The sequence below is a fragment of the Salvelinus fontinalis genome, chromosome 38 (genome assembly GCF_029448725.1).
Source record: "Salvelinus fontinalis isolate EN_2023a chromosome 38, ASM2944872v1, whole genome shotgun sequence".
Classification (NCBI taxonomy): Eukaryota; Metazoa; Chordata; class Actinopteri; order Salmoniformes; family Salmonidae; genus Salvelinus; species Salvelinus fontinalis.
The window spans coordinates 14,501,811-14,523,393 of record NC_074702.1 but is presented as its reverse complement, the minus strand read 5'-3'; the positions used below and the strand labels follow the sequence as shown (position 1 = coordinate 14,523,393).

At 41.0% G+C, this 21,583-nt stretch overlaps 2 protein-coding genes across 3 annotated transcripts; both read left to right on the top strand.

The window, feature by feature from the left end:
* The first annotated feature begins 13,533 nt into the window (after positions 1 to 13,533).
* LOC129837807 (nuclear receptor coactivator 7-like) lies at positions 13,534 to 17,204 on the top strand. Its single transcript, XM_055904253.1, has 6 exons — positions 13,534 to 13,688; positions 14,392 to 14,538; positions 14,911 to 15,063; positions 15,210 to 15,305; positions 15,514 to 15,587; positions 15,748 to 17,204. Exons 1-6 carry the CDS (start codon positions 13,620 to 13,622, stop codon positions 15,881 to 15,883), a joined length of 675 nt encoding a protein of 224 aa, XP_055760228.1. The 5' UTR covers positions 13,534 to 13,619; the 3' UTR covers positions 15,884 to 17,204.
* Positions 17,205 to 18,160: 956 nt separating this feature from the next.
* On the top strand, positions 18,161 to 21,493 carry LOC129837385 (adenosine 5'-monophosphoramidase HINT3-like). Of its 2 annotated transcripts, none has more exons than XM_055903514.1 (5): positions 18,161 to 18,537; positions 18,867 to 18,984; positions 19,074 to 19,140; positions 19,702 to 19,828; positions 20,587 to 21,493. In XM_055903514.1, the coding sequence occupies exons 1-5, from the start codon at positions 18,400 to 18,402 to the stop codon at positions 20,632 to 20,634; spliced, it is 498 nt and encodes a 165-aa protein (XP_055759489.1). In that variant the 5' UTR covers positions 18,161 to 18,399; the 3' UTR covers positions 20,635 to 21,493. The 2 variants fall into 2 exon arrangements, with proteins under 2 accessions (XP_055759489.1, XP_055759487.1); XM_055903512.1 differs by having other exon boundaries at positions 18,167 to 18,537; positions 19,071 to 19,140.
* Positions 21,494 to 21,583: the final 90 nt, after the last annotated feature.

Genomic DNA, 21,583 nt, shown 5'->3' with positions numbered 1-21,583 from the left:
AATGCTATAATATTATTTGTGCTATTAAGGCTATTCATAATTATATTTTTAGTCTGCTTCCTAATAACATTTTACGAATTTCGACCATTTGTATTTTTCCTTACGATCTTCATTGCGGGTATTATATTTAGAATGGAAATAGAATGCCGAAATTTATTCTTGCCAGGTCTGGTTTATTCTTGCTGGTATCTCAGTAGCGCAGGGGTGTCGTCGTCCGTGGCGGTTCCATTGTTTCATTGTGTTTATTGGTTGTTGTGTCGCCTCGCCTGATCAGGGGAACACGGCCTCTGTCACGTAGCATACCCGTGCAGTTCTGCAGCACCCCAAATGATGGTGAGGTTCACGTATACAGTTTACAGAAGACAAGACTGACAAATTAGGGGTGATAAACAAATGTTTTCTACTGCCTATTATCACTCAGCCACGCACCACTATCGACATGAAAACACACAATAAGAGTTGGAATGATAACCTCTGCGTGAACCAGTGTTAGACAGTTTTTTAAATTAATAGGTTTCAAAATCATTGATTCATTGGGGTTGCGTTGTACAAAGTTTCTTAATTACCACAGCACTACGCTCTCTTGCCCTAGTTGACAGCATAGACTAGCTAACTAGTTTATTAATCTAGCCTACATTCGCGATTATCAACTGATATAGCCTCCTACCCACCCCAGGAGAGGTTCTAGCAAAGAAGTAACACCATCAAATGTCTGTGCACGGCCCTCAGCTGAACATATTATTTCAGTTATCTTCTCCTTTTCAACTCAATGTTTGGTATCGTCAACTGCGCTCTCAGCTCCTTTCCTACTGAAATGCGTCCCCTAAAAGTTATTTTGTCATCTAAATTGTGATTAGATTTATAAACCCCTTAACCCTTCAACAAAGTTAAGCTCTTTATTACTACTTATTCTTTACAGTCATGTTAGATAATAACAAAAGTAAACTCTATGTTTCAACATTTCATATACAGTGGGGTCCGGAATGATTGGATCCCTTGATAAAGATGACGAAAAAAATACTGTAGAAAACAAATAATACAAATACTGAGCTTTATTGTATGCTTTTAAACCACAGGTTTTCAATGAGATTCAAATCCGGAGACTGAGATGGCCATTGCAAAACGTTGATTTTATGGACAATTAACCATTTCTTTGTGGATTCTGATTAGTGCTTGGGGTTATTGTCTTGCTGGAAGATTAATGTGGGTGATGAATTTCCACATGAAAGTCCCCTGACTCAGATTGCTACTCATTCCACTGTGACAGAAACCCCACCCACTGAGCAGCCACTGAGGTAGGGTTAGATACAGCCTGGTTACAGTACCACAAGCTATATAGCTGTCCCCACACCTTTATTAGAGTGATGGGTGAAAGTGAAGCAAATAGAAAAACACGTGAAGATTCTGTTTGATAAGTGATGATGGTGTTGCTGGTTAGTTTCCATGGAAGCCTGTTGATGCATTCTGACTGAACCTGCCTTCTGGTTCCCATTTTTTTTGCAATGGATTGAGTTGGGGGGTCTGAGTCTCACTACTCTCTCTCCCTAGAGTTAAATTGGTGGACAGAGCTGTCTACCCTACCTGACAATTATTTTGTATTATGGCGGAAACAGCATCCATAGTAATTTCATGCAATTTGGCAATATAAATACATATTTTAAATGTTTTTTATTTGGTTGTATTGCATGTTTTAGTTTTAATGCTAGAATCCTTATTTGCTACCTACATTGATTCCTGAATAATGTAGCTTAAAAATGCTTCATGAGCTTAGTTCAACCCCATCAGAACTAAAAAATAAGCTTGTTTTTACTCCAGGGTTCGTAAACAATGTAAATGTAAACAAACACTATATAGTCTCAAAACATGGTAAAACTATAATTTTGATAGAATTAATAGTTTGTCCCTGCATCCATAGTTCTGTCTATGAATTTGAAAGTGCTTGAATTTCTCTAGGCCAATCCCTCAGCTTTTTACCAAAACAGAGGAGGGGTGTCCACATTGTTATTGTTTAAATTAAAGTCCCAGCTTTAATGTGACTGACATACAAGTGACAGAAAGTCATACAAGTGACAGAATGTGGGTTGGCTGTGGTTCAGATTCATGCCAACCACAGAGCGGTGCAAATTTAAAGGGCAAAGTGTTGAACTGACCGGCAGTGGGACACTGACTGCATTAGCGGGAATATCACAAGCTGGTTGATCCCCTAACTCAAAAGCATTGTTTTACTTTTTAACAATGTTAAAGGGTTCTTCACACACACACTTTGACCCTTTACTTTGACATTTCTGTGGAAAAATGGAAGTTAAGTTTCTTAACCCAGTCAAAAGACCGCTTTGTGAATGAGGGCACTGATATTAATGTGTATGCCCTGAATTTTAACTGAGTTTTATGATTGTTTTTATATTAATACAGTTACATAAAACCCTCTTGCTGAGATGTTCCCTCTCAGCATGTCCCCTGCAGATAAGGCTGGCTCTCCTCTTTTTCCCTTAATTCCCATGGCACAATGCTGTCTTGCCCCCTTCATGTATCAATGCTGCACTCCATACTACGGGAAAATGGTGTCGTTATGGCCTATAAAAGACATAAAAAGGTCTGCAGATGTACTGATATAAAATGTGATCGTTTTGATAGGTGATGGTGATCTCATGCTGATGTTAAGACATTAAAAAAAATATGAAAATGTATGCACTGACTACTCCCAAATGACTAAATTGTAAATGAAGAGGCTAACCAGGTCCAAAGGGCAGTAAAGCTGATCTATTCTGGTGGATACTGACGCAAGTCACTACAGTCCACTAAGAGAGAGGATTTTTAGAAGACTAACAAAGAGTATGCAATTCTTTATATTGGACCTCCCGAACAACGCAGCAGTCTAAGGCATTGCATCGCAGTGCTAGAGGCGTCACTACAGACCTGGGTTCGATCCCAGGCTGTATCACAACCGGCTGTGATCGGCAGTCCCATAGGTCGGCACACAATTGGCCCAGCGTCGTCCGAGTTAAGGGAGTGTTTGGCTGGGGGGGGTCTTTACTTGGTTTATTGCGCTCTAGCGACTCCTTGTGGTGGGCCGGGCGCCTGCAGGCTGAGCTCGGTCGTCAGTTGAACAGTGACACATTGCTTCCGGGTTAAGCGGGCGGGTGTTAAGAAGCGAGGTTTGGTGGGTCATGTGACTCGACCTTCGCCTCCCGAGCCTGTTGGGGAGTTGCAGCGATGAGACAAGATCGAAATTATAATAATAATTACAAATGAAAAAATGCAAATACTGAAAAAAATATATAAACCAAACATGCAACAATTTCAAAGAGGAGATCAGTCAATTGACATACATTCATTAAGCCCTAATCTATGGATTTCACATGGCAGGGATTACAGATATGCATCTGTTTGTCACTAATACCTTAAAAATGGGTGTCAGGATTTCATCACGGTATTTTTGTGCATTCAAATTGCCATCGATAAAATGCAATTGTGTTCGTTGTCTGTAGCTTATGCCTGCCCATACCATAACACCACCGCCACCATGTGTCACTCTGTTCACAACGTTGACATCAGCAAACTGCTCTCCCACATGACGCCATACAGATAGTCTGCGGTTGTGAGGCAGGTTGGACGTACTGCCAAATTCTCGAAAAAGATGTAGCAGTTAACCACAGTGGTTAGAGCGTTGGGCCAGTAACCGGAACGTTGTTGGATTGAATCCCCGAGTTGACAAGGTATAAATCTGTTGTTCTGCCCCTGAGCAAGGCAGTTAACCCACTGTTCCCCGGGCGCCGAAGATGTGGATGTTGATTAAGGCAGCCCCCTGCACCACTCTGATTCAGAGAGGTTGGGTTAAATGCGGAAGACACATTTCAGTTGAATACATTCAGTTGGACAACTGACTAGGTATTTCCCTTTCCACTTATGGTAGAGAAATTAACATTAAATTCTCTGGCAACAACTCTGGTGGATATTCCTGCAGTCAGCATGCCAATTGCACGCTCCCTCAAAATTTGAGACATCTGTGGTATTGTGTTGTGTGACAAAACTGCACATTTTAGAGTGGCCTTTTATTGTCCCCAGCACAAGATGCACCTGTGTAATGATCATGCTGTTTAAACAGATTCTTGATATGACACACCTATCAGGTGGATGGATTATCTTGGCAAAGGGGAAATGCTCACTAACAGGGATTTAAACAAATTTTTGCACAAGATTTGAGAGAAATAAGCTTTTTGTGTGTATGGAACATTTCTGGGATAATTTACTTCAGCTCATGAAACCAAGTGGACCAACACTTTACATGTTGCATTTATATTTTTGTTCAGTGTATAAAAAGCTTTACATAAGGTTTGCCTAACAAACTAGATCATTTCTCAAGAACTAATTAGTCTTGAAAAATTCATCTAGCCTACATTAGCGATGATTAGCTGATATAGCCTCCTACCCACCCCAGGAGTGGTTCTAGCAAAATAAGTATCCCCATCAAAGGTCTGTGCACAGCCCTCAGCTGAACATATTATTTCAGTTATCTTCTCCTCTTCAACTCGATGTTTGTGTCACGACTTCCGCCGAAGTTGGTCCCTCTCCTTGTTCGGGCGGCGTTCGGCGGTCGAAGTCACCGACCTTCTAGCCATCGCTGATCCTCTTTTCATTTTCCTTTGGTTTTGTCTTGTATCACACCTGGTTCCAATCTCATTCATTATATGTTGTGTATTTAACCCTCTGTTCCCCCTCATTGTCCTTGTCGGTCATTGTTTGTTTGTGAGCTATGTGCAAGTTATGTTCTGGTGTGCAATGGGTGTTGTACCCAGTTGTATTATTTTGTATATTTTGGTTTTCAGAGTTTTTGAGCACTTATTAAACTGCTCCGTTTATACCAAGTTCGATCTCCTGCGCCTGACTTCCCTGCCACCAGCACGCACCCCCTTACAGTTAGGTATCGTCAACTGAGCTCTCAATACCTTTCCTACTGAAATGTGTCCCCTAAAAGTTATTTTGTAATCTAGGTTATGAATAGATTTATAAACCCCTTAAACCTCCAACAAAGTATGATTCTTTATTATTACTTATTATTTATCATTAATTTGATCAGCTATGATTACAGTCATGTTAGGTAATAACAACAGTATAATCTATATGTTTCCACAATTCATATAGATATACAATTAAATTGACCCCCAAGCATTAACTCAATCATTGGTAAACATGTTGGGGGAAAGTAAACTGCGGTTGCTCTCATATTTCAAAATACTGTATGGTTAGTTCTAAATGGGAAAATGACGCATGCATCGGCCTACTTAATTTCTTTGGAAGCCCCTTACCTCTGTGATCCTGAGAAGTGTAGAGTAGCATTTTCCCACAGAGTGACTCTCTGCTGCATGCAACCTAGCAGTATGTAGGTCAGTGGAAGAAGCCTCTCTGACATCTCAACATCATTCATTAACTCAGTTGACTCTGAAGGTTTTAAGTAATATCACTACCATCAAGCATAAAACCCTCTTTTATTCTGCATTACATCAGACAATGCACCACTGAGTCATAGAAAGACACTAAAGTTCGATCTTGCAGTGACATAATATTATTGCTCGATATAGACAGAACTTTAACAGAGGGAGGAGGGGAAGAGAGAGAGATAAAGGGAGAGAGAGATGTGGTATTGATGAATTACAATCTATTTGAACAGTCTGTAGTGAAGTTGGATTCGTTTCTTGTTCTCATTGCCCTCTCATCTATTAAATTCTGTTTCAGATAATGACCATATGATAAACACTAACAGCATGAGGAGAATATGTTGTCCCCATTCTACCCAGGCCTCTTCCCAAAAATTTACAAACTTTACTTGCCAACAGTACAATAATAATAATAATAATACATGGGATTTAATGCACCTTTTTGAAAAACCCACAGACACTCACTGTACAGCAAAGAGTATAGAACAAAAACAAGAATAAGACAATAAGATGAATACAAGCTACTTAGACATCCTTTTTTCCAGACCAAACTGGTTCAGCGAGCTTTGAGATTTGGCTTGGTCATAAACACATTTATTCATCTTGTGAAATGCTCTGATGCTATGTACCCCCCCCCCCCCCCCCCCCCCCCCCCCCCACACACACACTACATATGCCCACACACAACATGCACACACATGCATACTGCCACCACAAACCCACTCATACACACTTTCACATTCACCACATATGCTGCTGCTACTGTCTATTGTCTATCTGTTAACTAGTCACATTATCCCTACCATCAAGGAACACCTGCTCTTTCCATGACATAGACTGACCAGATGAACCCAGGTGAAAGATATGATCCCTTGTTGATGTCACTGGTTAAATCCACTTCAATCAGTGTAGATGACGGGGAGGAGACAGGTTAAAGAAAGATTTTTAAGCATTGAGACAATTGAGACATGGATTGTGTATGTGCGCCATTTAGAGGGTGAATGGGCAAGAAAAAATATTTAAGTGCCTTAGAACAGGGTATGGTAGTAGGTACCAGGTGCACCGGGTTTGAGGGTGTTAAGAATTGGGTTTTTCACACTCAACAGTTTCCCGTGTTTATCAAGAATGATCCCCCACCCAAAAGCTTGACACAACTATGGGAAGCATTGGAGTGAACATGGGCCAGCTTCCCTGTGGAACGCTTTCGACACCTTGTAGAGTCCATGACCCAACGAATTACGGCTGTTCTAAGGGCAAAAGGGTGTGCAACTCAATATTAGGAAGGTGTTCCTAATGTTTAGTGCACTCAATGTATGTAATTACATAGCTACTTAAATTATCTCGTACCAATGGACATTGACTCGGTACTGGTACTCCCTGTACATAGCCATGTTATTTTTACTAGTTTTTGTTATTCGTTATTACCTGTGTATTTTTTCCTCATGTCACTATTTATACACTGCTCAAAAAAATAAAGGGAACACTTAAACAACACAATGTAACTCCAAGTCAATCACACTTCTGTGAAATCAAACTGTCCACTTAGGAAGCAACACTGATTGACAATACATTTCACATGCTGTTGTGCAAATGGAACAGACAAAAGGTGGAAATTATAGGCAATTAGCAAGACACCCCCCAAAACAGGAGTGATTCTGCAGGTGGTGACCACAGACCACTTCTCAGTTCCTATGCTTCCTGGCTGATGTTTTGGTCACTTTTGAATGCTGGCGGTGCTCTCACTCTAGTGGTAGCATGAGACGGAGTCTACAACCCACACAAGTGGTTCAGGTAGTGCAGTTCATCCAGGATGGCACATCAATGCGAACTGTGGCAAAAAGGTTTGCTGTGTCTGTCAGCGTAGTGCCCAGAGCATGCAGGCGCTACCAGGAGACTGGCCAGTACATCAGGAGACGTGGAGGAGGCCGTAGGAGGGCAACAACCCAGCAGCAGGACCGCTACCTCCGCCTTTGTGCAAGGAGGTGCACTGCCAGCGCCCTGCAAAATGACCTCCAGCAGGCCACAAATATGCATGTGTCTGCTCAAACGGTCAGAAACAGACTCCATGAGGGTGGTATGAGGGCCCGACGTCCACAGGTGGGGGTTGTGCTTACAGCCCAACACCGTGCAGGACGTTTGGCATTTGCCAGAGAACACCAAGATTGGCAAATTCGCCACTGGCGCCCTGTGCTCTTCACAGATGAAAGCAGGTTCATACTGAGCACATGAGCACATGTGACAGACGTGACAGAGTCTGGAGACGCCGTGGAGAACGTTCTGCTGCCTGCAACATCCTCCAGCATGACCGGTTTGGCGATGGGTCAGTCATGGTGTGGGGTGGCATTTCTTTGTGGGGCCGCACAGCCCTCCATGTGCTCGCCAGAGGTAGCCTGACTGCCATTAGGTACCGAGATGAGATCCTCAGACCCCTTGTGAGACCATATGCTGACACATGCACATTTGTGGCCTGCTGGAGGTCATTTTGCAGGGCTCTGGCAGTGCACCTCCTTGCACTAAGGCGGAGGTAGCGGTCCTGCTGCTGGGTTGTTGCCCTCCTACGGCCTCCTCCACGTCTCCTGATGTACTGGCCTGTCTCCTGGTAGCGCCTGCATGCTCTGGACACTACGCTGACAGACACAGCAAACCTTTTTGCCACAGTTCGCATTGATGGGCCATCCTGGATGAACTGCACTACCTGAGCCACTTGTGTGGGTTGTAGACTCCGTCTCATGCTACCACTAGAGTGAGAGCACCGCCAGCATTCAAAAGTGACCAAAACATCAGCCAGGAAGCATAGGAACTGAGAAGTGGTCTGTGGTCACCACCTACAGAATCACTCCTGTTTTGGGGGGTGTCTTGCTAATTGCCTATAATTTCCACCTTTTGTCTATTCCATTTGCACAACAGCATGTGAAATTTATTGTCAATCAGTGTTGCTTCCTAAGTGGACAGTTTGATTTCACAGAAGTGTGATTGACTTGGAGTTACATTGTGTTGTTTAAGTGTTCCCTTTATTTTTTTGAGCAGTGTATATATGAAGCATGTGACAAATACAAGTAGATTTGATGCTGACTGCAGCAGACTTGCTTTTCCATGGGAACAGTTTGCTGTGGTTTAGTGTATGAAGGGAAGAAATACAGGTGTCAGATCTTAATTTGACCAGTTTCGTCACAGGAGTAAAATAATCCTGCAGCAGGAGGACTTGATTATTTAAAAAATATATTTTCTATTGGGAAATTAGTCTTGGATAGGCTACAGTAGGCTATAGTTTAGGTGTAGCCTACAGCTGCATTTCATATACACTTGTATGGCGTAGTGGAGAACAATATCTATCTTGTGTTATTAAGCTATATAAAACAACGGTTGTTGAAATGCATGTACATTTGAATGTCACAGCAGTAGGACCTACAGTAGTAGGACATTTATTATGTCTGGTTCTTTAGCGTTTGAGCGAGCGAAAGAGAAAGAAACCTGCAGTTTTCAGTAAATATATGTAAATCAAGAGGCACATTTGAATTTCCTCAAGTGCAGGAAAATTCTCTGTGACCACAGAGTGATCAAATTAAGATAATACATCTGTACTTGCCTGGTTGAACCAGAATGAACACTGCCCACCATTATTCTACCTCTTTACTTATCAAGTCTGGTTCAACCAGCCAGGCAAAAGGAATACAGTATTGCCAAGTTTATTTACACAGCCACCTGAATCTACTCTACATCATGGTCATTTTGTGTCAACTCTCTTATTCAAGAACTGCTGAAAGTGGTTGGATCTCTCATTGAGACATGTAGTATATTGTCATTTGTATGAGTTTAAGGTAACCAGGTCAGGAGGATGTGGCTTCTATTGTTGTCGTTTTACTGCTGCTCTGTGGGGCCTAGGACACTAGGCATACAGTTCAATGTCACTCAAAATTAACTGGTTCAACTCAACAAGTTCTTCTCTTGTGCCTTATAGCAGGACAGGTGAGGGTGACTCCTCTCTATAATGGGCCCAGAGTTGACTTGGTAATGACAAATGTTCCACTGCTGCAGCAAACCCGAGAAATAGACACATAGAACTACAGCATGTACAAGCTAAACTATATTTAGGCCGACTGAAGAAAAAATACAAACTTAACACTTGGCCCAAATGTTCAACTTTTTGCATACGCTCTAAATGGGTACTGATCCCAAAGCAAAAGGATACGCATGAAAATCAGAGATAGAGTTATGCATGTTTAGCTGCCAATAAAATGCATTTGTTACTGCATGTAGTTCGTTTGACTGGACTGGAACCTCTGGCTGGTGAAGGAGCCAAGCAGTTAGTGTTGGGACAGTAACCGGAAGGTTGCTTGTTCGAAACCCAGAGCCAGCAATGTGGAAAAATCTGTCTTTCCGCCCTTGACCAAGGCAGTTAACCCCAACAACAACTGCTCCCCGGGCACCGATGACATATATTAAGGCAGGCCCTGCACCTCTCTGATTCAGAGGGTTTGGGTTAAATGAGGAAGACACATTTCGGTTGAATGCATTCAGTTGTGCAACTGAGAAGATATCCCCTTTCCCTAATGGGTGGCTTGTAACAGAATGAAATTTCTAAACTGAGATAAATAAGGAAAGTATCAGTTTTCATCTCATACAACTGAATGCAGTCATTGTTTGTATTTGACAGTTGAATTGCTGTGTGCTTTTAGGTGGATAGTGCTTCTGCATTTCATTCAATCCTCATAAAATGGGTATATAGGAGGAAGAGACAACTCCGTATCAGAGGATGATAAATATAGTAGTAAAGTTTTGTTTTACAGTAAGGCGGTTCCTCTTTCTCAACATCTGTGAGTGAACAGGTGAACATCAGGCGTCCATCTTTAAAGAGGGCTGACACCTGCAGCTTTGCCCTTTACCAGTGAATGCTGTTTACTCTTTCAAAACCTTTTGAAAGGTCAATATTCTCCTCACAATTTTGTTTTCACATGGTAGCCTAGTAAGCCTATTAGTTCTCTGACACCTCTGTAGAGTCTGTGACCTGTGTGTGAACCCTACTGTAGCGCTCCCATCCCAAATCAACTGTTATTCGTCACATACACAGTTTACAGCAGGTAAGATTAACTGACGCAGGTTAGGGGTGATAGACAAATGTTTTCTACTGCCTATTACCACTCAGATACGCACCACTATTGACATGAAAACACACAATATGGAATGATAACATCTGTGTGAAACAGTAAGTTTTTTGAATCAATGGGTTTCATAGATTGGGGTTGCGCTATACAAAGTTTCAGTGGTTCTTACATATAATATCCCTAGGTCCAGTCAAAGTCTCTGTGATAATGGTCTGATGAAGTGTCAAACTCTGTTTGTATTCTGGATGATAATTCCTCATCCTTCTACTCTATTGTTTTTGATAGAGGGCCTGCCACAGGGTCTACAGCAGTCTACCACAGCAAACCAAACTAAAGAGATACCATGGCCTTCTTCCCCATCCCCCATCTAAATATACACATTTTGCTTAAATACTTATTGCCTGATTTGCATTTTGTACACGATCCCATAGTGGCCATTCAATTAGTTGCATTTAGTAGTTAAATGCACTAAGGATGCATTTAGCATGTCCAGGTCCATGTGGGATTTTCCCATGACTCATCTGGAACATGCTGAGGCAGAGAGCGGATTTGCATGAATTGGAGAAAGTTGCCAAGTGAAAGTTGTCTAACAGGTACAGTACAAACTGTAACTATTAAGCAATTATCCTGGAAAGGGCACACACTATACCAGATTGATAGCTCAGTCTGCATATTTTTTTTTTTATATACAGTAGGTACCAGTAGATTACAGTAGATATTTAACTCACTACTGTCTATTGGATGTGATTCATGTTTTTCACTCATGGAAAAGTTGCCCATTTGTATTTAACGCAATAAAATACATTTCACATAGTCATGTAAATGTGCAACACCATCGACCCTCCATGTGTGTCTGTATAATCAGCCCCCACACAGTGTGATATGGATTTCTTCCATCCTACGGTTGGCTACTGTTGTGTAACCTCTTGGCCTCCTCTGTGACCCCTGGCTTTCTTTTAGACAGAGTTTCCAATCTGCTCCGTACCCCTTCCTCTTGACACTAACTCTTGGAGATTTGAAGACTCTGTACAGGGTCTGGATAGGTATAGGCAATGTAGTGAAATAAACTTGATAAAATAAACTTGATTTGGAGGAGCTTCCACCTTACAGATCTGCACACCTTGAAGGGTAAAGTGAAGTGGTAGGGAGTCAATTGGGACTGGCTGTGTTTCACACAGTAGAGTGTAGATTACAATAAAACAAAAGTATCAGGAAGAGAGAGAGATAGAGAAAGACAGTGTCTGTCAGCCAGACCTTTATTTGTTTGGAAATTAGCGTCTCTACGACAGTGAATTGACACTGTCATTTTCTGACCCAGATTCAGCCAAGGGAGGCCTACTGTAGCAAGTCAAGATAATGTGTCACAGAGGCTATCTAAAGCCATTGTGAAATCCTCCATGTCAGGCGGCCTTGAAGGACTTTAAGGGGGGGTTTTATGGTGAAAGGGGCTTATCTAAGGGAACGCTGACGTATAAGATGCCTGATGGTTGAGATGGGGTGGACATGCTGTTAAAGAACTAGCTGGGGTAGACAGACAATCCTCTCTCATTTTCACCATATCATCCTTTCTTCGTCACCTCCTTTTTCATCTCCTGCACCTCCTTTCTACCCCAGCTACTATTCAGCATGGGAGTCAATTACAGCTTTGAAGAGTAAGTCACAATACTTACTATGGATACCAAACCTGGACGCTTGATTTGGAGAAATAAGGGTTTTGTAAAGATGAATCTTGCCCTTTCTTTGCTAGGTTAAAAATTTAATTTAACAAGGGCAGTAGGAGGGATTTTGATATTGCAGCTTTTGGGGGTTTTCTTGATCAGGGAAATAGCTAGGCCTATGTCAGCTTCAGCTCCAGCCTCTTCAGGTCTTATGGGTGCTTTAGTCATTATTCATGCAGACCAGAATGCATGTGGGTGGTGAGCCACAAATGGAGGCTATGTATGATCTGATAGTGGCATTCCAATGGGCTGTAGTCATGTATTTGCACCCTAAATTAGCTTTTTCCTGTAAGAGCTATTTCTGAAAAGTAGCTGAAAGACTTGTTTTTTCATGCAGAAATTGGTTCACTTTAGGTTTGTTTAAAGATTTCTGGCTTGTGTTTGCGAGATTAGATTGTGTTTCAGTCATATTGTAGAGGGGTTTGTAGAGGGGTTTTGGTGAAATGTATTACATAATTTAAAGTAGATAAACAATATATTGATGTGTGTGATTGCATCCTCAGGTTTGAACAGATCCACACCAAGGACAATAACACGAGACGCCACAAGCATCGCTGCTGTCTGGTAGTGGAGAAATTCCAGCTAGCTGTGCTGTGCTGCTCTACTGCCATAAACTGGGAGGTGAGTTCTGATTCAAGGATCTAAAGATGTGGCATTGCATTCAACCACTTCTATCTCTAAAACAATGAGAGCCGTTTCTCATTATAAAGAATGGATTAGACAAATGAAACAAGTATGAAATAGATTTAAGCAAGTTTGAAACGATTTTTATTTGACATTTATATATCTAGGTTAGGTTTGTTGTGATGAAATATCTATGAAATATTGTAGCTTTAAGGCACATATTTGTTAGCCTGGGTACCAGTCTTCTTCTCCTAACATTCCACTCCTTGCCACTTCTTCTCATATGCTAAACATGTTTGGCAAATGGCACGGAGTACAAGGAGTGGAAGGTTAGGAGACACAGACTAGTACCCAGGCTACAGAATTGTTGGCTCACTGCCATGAGTGCAACAATGAGATATTTTGACAGTTAGCTCAAACCTGCCGGACACCCCATATATGGGCATATGCCCTGTAATTCAGTTTACTACAAGTGCCATCCTGTTTTTCGAGAAAGGAATCTGAAACACAAAAGGTGGCCAATATGGTTTCCACAAGCAGGTCTGCTATCAGCCAATGAGATTTAGGGGGATGGAAGTTGAATGAAGTAAGAGAGAGCATTTGATGGTTGGGTACAGGTTATCAGTTTACACTCTTGCCTGTGCCTGTGGTACATACAGTATCATATACTGAGGCAACTGTGTTACATTATTAGTATACATGAGTTGTGTTTGGGGTGAATAAGAGGAATATTAGTAGACATGAGACCAATGCAGGAGAACATCAAGGTGCTTTACTTTGCAAACAAATGTCTGGAGCCATATGTAGAGGTGGGTTGCTAACTATACTCTGATTTTTGTGAATTAAAATGTTTAGTGTGAGATAATGTACTAGTATGCATGCCATTTTATTTGTATTTTTGAAATACCTTTAGTATGACCCAAATATGTGAAGAGTAGTTTATTTATTGGTGAAGGGTTGAAGAAATTATTGTATTTTGTCTTTTATCAACCACCCTGACTCACTAGTACTGATTGTGGGTGTAATTTCATGTTTTATTGTGTTTGTGTTTGTGTTTGAGTCAGTTAATTACTCAGCCTTGTTTTACAATATCAGTGTGGTTAAGAAACTCACAGCAGAGAGAAAAAGAGAGTGTGTTTTAACAGAGATGTGGCTGAGAAACTCACAGGGAAAAAGAGTGTGTTTTAACAGAGATGTGGCTGAGAAACTCACAGCAGAGAAAGAGTGTGTTTTAACAGAGATGTGGCTGAGAAAATCACAGAAAGAAAAAGAGAATGTGTTTTAACAGAGATGTGGCTTAGAAACTCCCAGAGAGAAAAGGAGAATGTGTTTTAACAGAGTTGTGATTTCATGTCCAAATCATCCCAAAGTGTCTGAAATGGATTTTGTACCGTAATACTTTAAGATAATTTGAACATGAAAGCGAAAAATTATAATATCTGGGACATATAAGTCATTTTGTAATTTTGGTGAACTTTCCCCTTAACAGAGTTTGTGGTTATTTCCTTGCAGATCATCACAGGGAAGGATTCAATAAAGCCTCGATGGAGCGTGTGCAGGTCAGAGGAGGGTAAACGCTCTGAGGACGAGGAGCCTGAGGACATACTTCCTGTTCTCCGAAATCACAGCCAGCTCCTCAACGGCCAACACATCGAGAGTGTGAGTTACTGTTAAACTACACTACAACAAAACACTGTGGCTAATACAGTCAATTCTGGCACGTTTACAGAAATGTTGATGAAGGAGCTTTGTATCTGTCAAATAAACCCAATGAAGTAAAGGAAAAGTAAAGTAATCATCTCACAGCACTATATAGGCTACACTGCCAGTTCATGGGAGGAACTTAGTGCTTTGGTTTGTTTGATATGTACAAAGCTAAATATGGGACTTTTTTTTGGTTATTCAATTTATACTGTGTTCCGGGAAAATAAAGTGCACATACTCATCTCAGCATTACACAGCTTTGACATGTGAATTTAAATGGGACATTTTCTCATCATCCATCTCATCCTCTGTTTCTGAAACCCACAGCTAGCCAATCACATACCAGTGAGGACACGGGGGTATCCATGGAACCTGGTCTACAGCACAGCCATTCATGGCACCAGCCTGAAGACTCTGTACAGGCAAATGGCCCACATCGACAGTCCTGTGCTTCTGGTCATCAAAGACATGGACAAAAAGGTAGACATCTCAACAACACACTGTTCTATATGACTGACATCTAACGTACTGTTACATCCATGTACTGCTATTACAATGTTATTACATTATGAATGGGTCATACGATCCCAGTAAAATGCTAATAGGTTTGTTTTCCTCTCTCTCAGGTGTTTGGTGCCTTCTCCTCCCATCCCTTCAAAGTGAGTGACTGTTGCTATGGAACAGGAGAGACTTTTGTCTACAGCTTCGACCCTGCATTCAAGGTAACACTGCATACTGTTGTGTGCACGGCTTTGTCCAAAATGGCATCCTATTCACTATATACCCAATTCTACATTTGACCAGAGCTTACCTTTGTACTATAGGGAATAGGGTGTCATTTCAGATACAGCCCCTGTCGTTGTAGTTAATAGGCTGTCTCTTGACTGTTGTGATGGGTGGAGTTAATCTGACACCTCTCTCTTCACACAGGCCTACAGGTGGAGTGGTGAGAACTCATACTTCATCAGGGGCCATATGGACTCTCTACAGATTGGTGGAGGAGGGTAAGTGTTCAGAATTTTCTATATCAGAAATACCGAAGCCTTTATCATCTAAAAGTAAATCTAGTTAGCTTCCACAAACTCATTGATGTCTTCAGATCAGATAGGCTAAACCACATCCTTTGGCTCTGGTCTGATATATGTTTCTCTTGTTGACCTCTAGGGGGCTTTTTGGCCTGTGGCTGGATGCTGATCTGTACTACGGTGCCAGCTTCCCATGTCACACCTTCAACAACCAGCCCCTGTCCACCCAGCAAGACTTCACAGTGCAGGACCTGGAGGTCTGGACTGTCCAGTAAACAGAGCGAGAAGCTGAGAGACTCAGAAGCGGAAAAGAGAGAGAGAAAAAAGCCAGAGCCATGTCTATCTATGGTTTACACCATGACTTTACTTGTGTTCAGTGAGGTTTAGCCTGTGTTCAAGCTGTTAAAGTACAGTAAGCTTAATACAGTAAGCTTTTTTTTGTCCAATGACTGTATATATGAATGTACAATGCCATTGATCACGTGACACCAGTCATTCCTATGTGAAAACTCAATAGTGCATTTGAAGCCAAGGATGTCCGTTAAGATGGCGTCTCATGTGGGAGATTTACGTAGGCATTACATGCTTAGTTTGAGCTACTCCAGGATGTGACGTTGCAGGCTAGCTCAGTGCTGCCCCCTCTCATTGAGTATTTCACGTTAAAGGCAGAATGGGGCATGCTGCCATTAGCTACTAAATTATGATAATAATCTGTGTGCGATTTTAAAACAATCGGTTCAAGCACATACATCTGGGGTAATAGAAGCAATTCTTAGTACAATTTTTTGTTTTTATTTGTTATTATATTTATATGAAGATTGACCATGAAGATTGTCATCTTCCCATTCACTGTAATGGGGATCCTGTGTTCTGCAAATAATGCCTGCAGTACTGTGGTTGGCCTTGAATGAGAGGGGGCAGTCATTCTCCCCTGGGTTTGTCCTGTGTAAAACCTGGTCTAGTGACTTTTAGGCTGGTTTTACCTGTGTTTTACCAGTGTGTAACCTATAATACCAGCATTAACTCGGGTTGTATCTGTGTTTAGCCTGGTTAACTGAGGACTGTATTGTGTAGAGATAGACAGGCTGTTTTACAGTGTCCTGCTGTTTGCTGCTCAATACCTGCTACTGAACAAGCTCTGTCCAATACGAGCATTACAACTGGTTCTAGATATCTAAGCTGTAAACCCTCCATCAATCCTTTGTTATGGACAGCATTTACAAACCAAAGCCCATTTTAGAGTAAGATCCTATACTCATTACAATTCCATCATAAGCTTTGAACTTTATAGAGGCTAAGATGAACACACTACTGTACTACCCAACTATTTTGTATTTATTTCTGTGTCTGTGTTACAAGGGTACAACATCAGATGCCCCGTAGGGATTCCTCACACACACAACACTCAGGTCTAGAAACAGCCACGGTAATGGTTTGTACTAAAGGTATGGGTTTAAATCCATGTTAAATGTTTTCTTACATTTCTAAAAGAGAATAAGGAAATTTGTTTAAAAGAACGAAACAGGATATAAGATGGACCAATTGTTTTAATTTGGCGTCTTTTTCACATTCCTTTGGTGTTTTTTATATTTGCTATAAAAATATATATATAGATATATTTAAAGAATGTTATCCAGGGAAGTATTTTGTTTTGTTTTTCTGTATGTGTGCTGTACAGTGCTGGCACTGTTAATGGCTCCTTATTAAAATTCTGCATTTCCAGGTGACAAAAAATGTGCTTTAAACTTGTGTGATTATGTGACTGATTGTTATAAGATCAATAAGCACCATTGCCTGAAATAGTAATACTAATATTAATGATAACAACAAAAGGACATTTGACATGTTTTAGATTAACCCAGTATTTTGAAATATCATGCTAGATGCCCAGTCATTTCTGTATGTTGAAATTAAGCTAGCAATAGGTAGCCTAAGGCCACCTCAGTAATCACACATACATCAGTCGTTGTACAACTATTGGTTTTGAAAGAAATTATAAAATGTCACAGCATTGATTTACATGTTGCTGTACTGTCAAAGAAAGTATGTTAGATTAATGAAAATGACACCTGCGATCTCAAAAGCAAGGCCTACATAGGATGCAGCCTAATGTACTTACGCAACAGCTAATGGGGATCCTAATAAAATACAAAATACCTAATTTGAGCACATCTTTAGTAATGTAAATAGTAAGGAGAAGTTAGATAAACAATAGTCTATGAACAGTAAAAAATAAATCAAGAAGTTAATCTTTATCGTTCTTTTCCTAGGTCACGAAAATGGCTTTAAAAAAAACATCTTTAAATAATTTTGGCAAATACAACAATGCAATATAACCGTAGCATTGACTTATAAATGTTGAAGACGTGGCAGAAAATAGAAAAGCATATCTGTTAAATGTCTAAAATGTAAATATTTTATCTAGACGATTCAGTGTGAGACGTGTTTCACTGCCACCTTCGGGTGGACATTCGTGCGCACTGCCAAGTTGGGTAATTGTTTGCTTTACACTTCGACTCACCGACGATAACCGCTTGATCCACTTGTATTCCTTCGTTGATTATAGGTCACAGTCTCACCGACAATATGATTTCCACTTATTACCACAGCCACAACGTTAAATTGGCTAGGCATAAGGTTAGCAGTGTGGTTAAGGTTAGAGATAAGGTTAGCAGTGTGGTTAAGGTTAGATATAAGGTTAGGTTTAAAATCGCATTTTAAGAAAATAAATTGTAGAAATAGGCGGGGTTTATGACTTTGTGGCTGTGGCAACTAGTGACGACCAATAAATATGGCAACCAACGAGGGTTCTGAACGTGCAAATGTAGATATTTCTAAAATAAAAGTAGGTCAGGGCGAAGGATACGACAAGAAATGCATATTCTGCAAGGTTGTCAACAATGAGATGGGCACGGAGATTCTTCATGTTGTAAGTATGAGTGAATTATTGACACTAACCTAGCTAGCTAGGCTAACGTTACGTTAACTAACGTCGTTAGCTGGCTAGGTTAGCTGTCAGAAAACAGCGACGATGATGACCACTGACAGTTAACGACAGGTCTTTTGAGCTAATCCATTATCCCCTTTGTTCCATTATCATTTTTCCATAGCTATGTGGAAACAATATACATTAATGATCCTAAAAAATAGTTTTTAGGCAGGTTAGCTTCCAAACTGAAAACAATGCTGATTGTGATGGACGTCCTAGCTGAACCAACTAGTGACCACCCCATGTGTTTGACTTCGTGCGCTTGACAGGACGAGGAGGTCTCTTGCTTCAGGGACATCAAGCCTGGAGCTCCCCATCATTACCTGGTTGTGCCCACGAGACATGTTGGAAACTGTAAATCCCTCAGTAAAGAGCATGTGTCATTAGGTATGCAACTTTAAAGGTCTGTGTGTGTGTGTGTGTGTGTGTGTGTGTGTGTGTCTAACTGATTATCCTGCTGTGTGTGTGATCAGTAGAGAAGATGGTGGAGATAGGGATGGAGATCCTTCAGAAGAACAATGTCTTAGACCTCAGTGATGTTAGGTATGACCACAACATTCTCTCCAGTCAATGTCACATGATTCAAATGAAGGAGCGTTTTTCAATCTTCAGATGTTATTAGGGCTGTGACAATACCAGTATCGAGATATGTTTTCTATGGCAAAAAAAAATAAATAGAAAGCAGACAACTCGTTTGTTCTTTAAAAACCTGCTGTATGCAAACTATTGTGTGATCTAGCCTGAAAAATGAACAAATGTGACTAGATGATGACATAATGATGTCTGTTTCCAACATTAGGGCTGTTTTCCAAAGTAAGTTAAAGCCGTGTTGTGTGTTTGTTTCTTTGCCACGATACTGACGAGAGTCGCTATACTGGTATCGTCCCGGCCCTTTTAACAAGTAGCTCCAACTTGTATAGGCCAATTTATTTATTTTTGCTATGCATGCATAGTTGATTGGTTTGGCTTAATGAAATGACATACAATGGCAAATCACATTCAGCAGTCTGTAGAATTTTGCATTATGAACATGTTGCTGTTGTCACAGCAGGTCATGCAGAGACAAAGAAGCAGACATTGTTTAAAAAGAAAATGTATCGACAGGTTTGGCTTCCACTGGCCCCCATTCTGTTCTGTTTCTCACCTGCACCTCCATGTGTTGGCACCTGCCAGTCAGATGGGCTTAATGTCCCGCCTCTTCTACAGACCCAACTCTTATTGGTTTGTCACGGTAAGTCTCTTTCAAATGGCCATTGTAGTACAGTAGCTGTCAGAATTTGTGTGATAAATGTTTAACTATTCCCCCCCACATTGTCTGTTCTGTGATAATATTATCCACCTATTGAGTTCAGTGTTCAGTGTTCATACAGTACCAAAGTCTGGATAGAACAATTTCCCTTGCCCTGCTGCCTTGACAGCACCTGGACACCAACACATCAACTCCACTTAGACTTGTCAGAGTAGCTTGTTAGCATTGCGTTTGGGAAAGAGGGCTCTTTTTTTTAAACGTATAGTTAGACAGTCTAGATTGGCAGCTGATGAATAGCTCCATTGTTCCTCACTGTTCTAGCAGCTCTTTTATTTAACTCTGGCTGTTGTGTTGTCATCTGTTACGAGCCAGTCAGCCAACACTGATCTATCACTGCCAGCTTTCATGGTCGATTAACTCCATGTAAGGTGACTAAACCCCCAAATATACTGGACTAGGAAACCTGTTTTTACCTGTGTCTGCCTTCAGTGTGTATATGGGTCTTCCCAGGTTAAAGGGTGGCCATCTATACAGTATGTCAGGGACACTCACCTCTATCAGTCTATTCCCATCAGGTTGGTTTGCAGGCAGGCACCTCATGCAAGAGCCTTTGTTTTTCTACCTTTTGATACAATACATGAGCGTGACAATGGATTGGCAATTTAGTCATCAAAAAGCCATGAAGAAGCCATGAATTGTCTTGTATTTATTCTTGTACTATTTGTGTTTGTCTCCTGCAGGCTGACCAGTTGATTCAGCAGCTGAACTCTAAGGGAGAGACCACCTGAGCGGTGGGTTGCAGTCTGGGCTGGTTCAGTGAGAAACGGGGTTACCTTACTAGTAGTGGTGGGCAGGTCAGGACTGGTCTGGTCTCCCTCCGTGGTTCTCTGTGAGTGTACTGTACTCCCCAGCAGGTTACAGTGAGACTAGTGATGAGGTTTTTAATTCTAGTATCAAGCTGAACAGCCAAATCAGAAATTAAGCCAAATATTTTTTCCTTACCTACTGTAAGTCTCATTGCAGGATACCTTTGATAAAGATGAGTAATACATGTGCATTGTGCCTCTGGCTGGCATCCCAAATGGCACCTTTTCCTATAGGGCTCAAAAGTAGTGTAATGAATAGGGCGCCATTTGCGATGCAGTCGCTGTCAACAGTATCCCGTATTATGAGGTATAATAACTGAAAGCAGAGAAATATAATGAGAAGTATGAGCTCTTTTAGGACTCAGTCAAGTGGTCAGAAAAGCAACTGTTTTGCATGAATGGTAATCAATCATATACGATCAAAGGGTAAAATGGAAGAGTAGACTGGATTGTGGAGGTTTAATATAGTCACTGAATAATACCTACATTACTAATTCTCAGTCATCCATAAACAATTGTTTCTTGAGTCACACATTCTTTTAACACAATACTCTACATTAATTGTGTTATTTTATTATGAATGTTGGAGAGTGATTCTTGATTTTGTTATGCACTACAGCCCAATGGAACACTCAACGAAGTAATGTATGTTTAGTGTATGCTGCTGCATGAAATTGAGAGCGTCATGTGTTTGTATTTATTGGTTGACGTGTCCCTGTAAAATAATAATGGTTGTTCATGGTTAAATAAATGATGCATTGCTGCCTCCACAAGGGTTTCAGATTTCCTTCCTGGTCTCTTATTAATGGGAAACATCATTCAGTAACACTTACTGTAAAGTATGCCGTTATTAGACAATGTAACTTCATAT

Excerpts from the sequence above, each read along its gene's own strand:
- LOC129837385 (XM_055903512.1), top strand. The coding sequence starts at position 18,400 with ATGGCAACCAACGAGGGTTCTGAACGTGCAAATGTAGATATTTCTAAA. Across the intron at positions 19,141-19,701 it reads TTAGACCTCAGTGATGTTAG|GTTTGGCTTCCACTGGCCCC; the intron begins GTATGACCACAA and ends ATGTATCGACAG. Across the intron at positions 19,829-20,586 it reads ACTCTTATTGGTTTGTCACG|GCTGACCAGTTGATTCAGCA; the intron begins GTAAGTCTCTTT and ends TGTCTCCTGCAG.
- LOC129837807 (XM_055904253.1), top strand. The coding sequence starts at position 13,620 with ATGAGACCAATGCAGGAGAACATCAAGGTGCTTTACTTTGCAAACAAA. Across the intron at positions 14,539-14,910 it reads ACGGCCAACACATCGAGAGT|CTAGCCAATCACATACCAGT; the intron begins GTGAGTTACTGT and ends TGAAACCCACAG. Across the intron at positions 15,306-15,513 it reads GCTTCGACCCTGCATTCAAG|GCCTACAGGTGGAGTGGTGA; the intron begins GTAACACTGCAT and ends CTCTTCACACAG.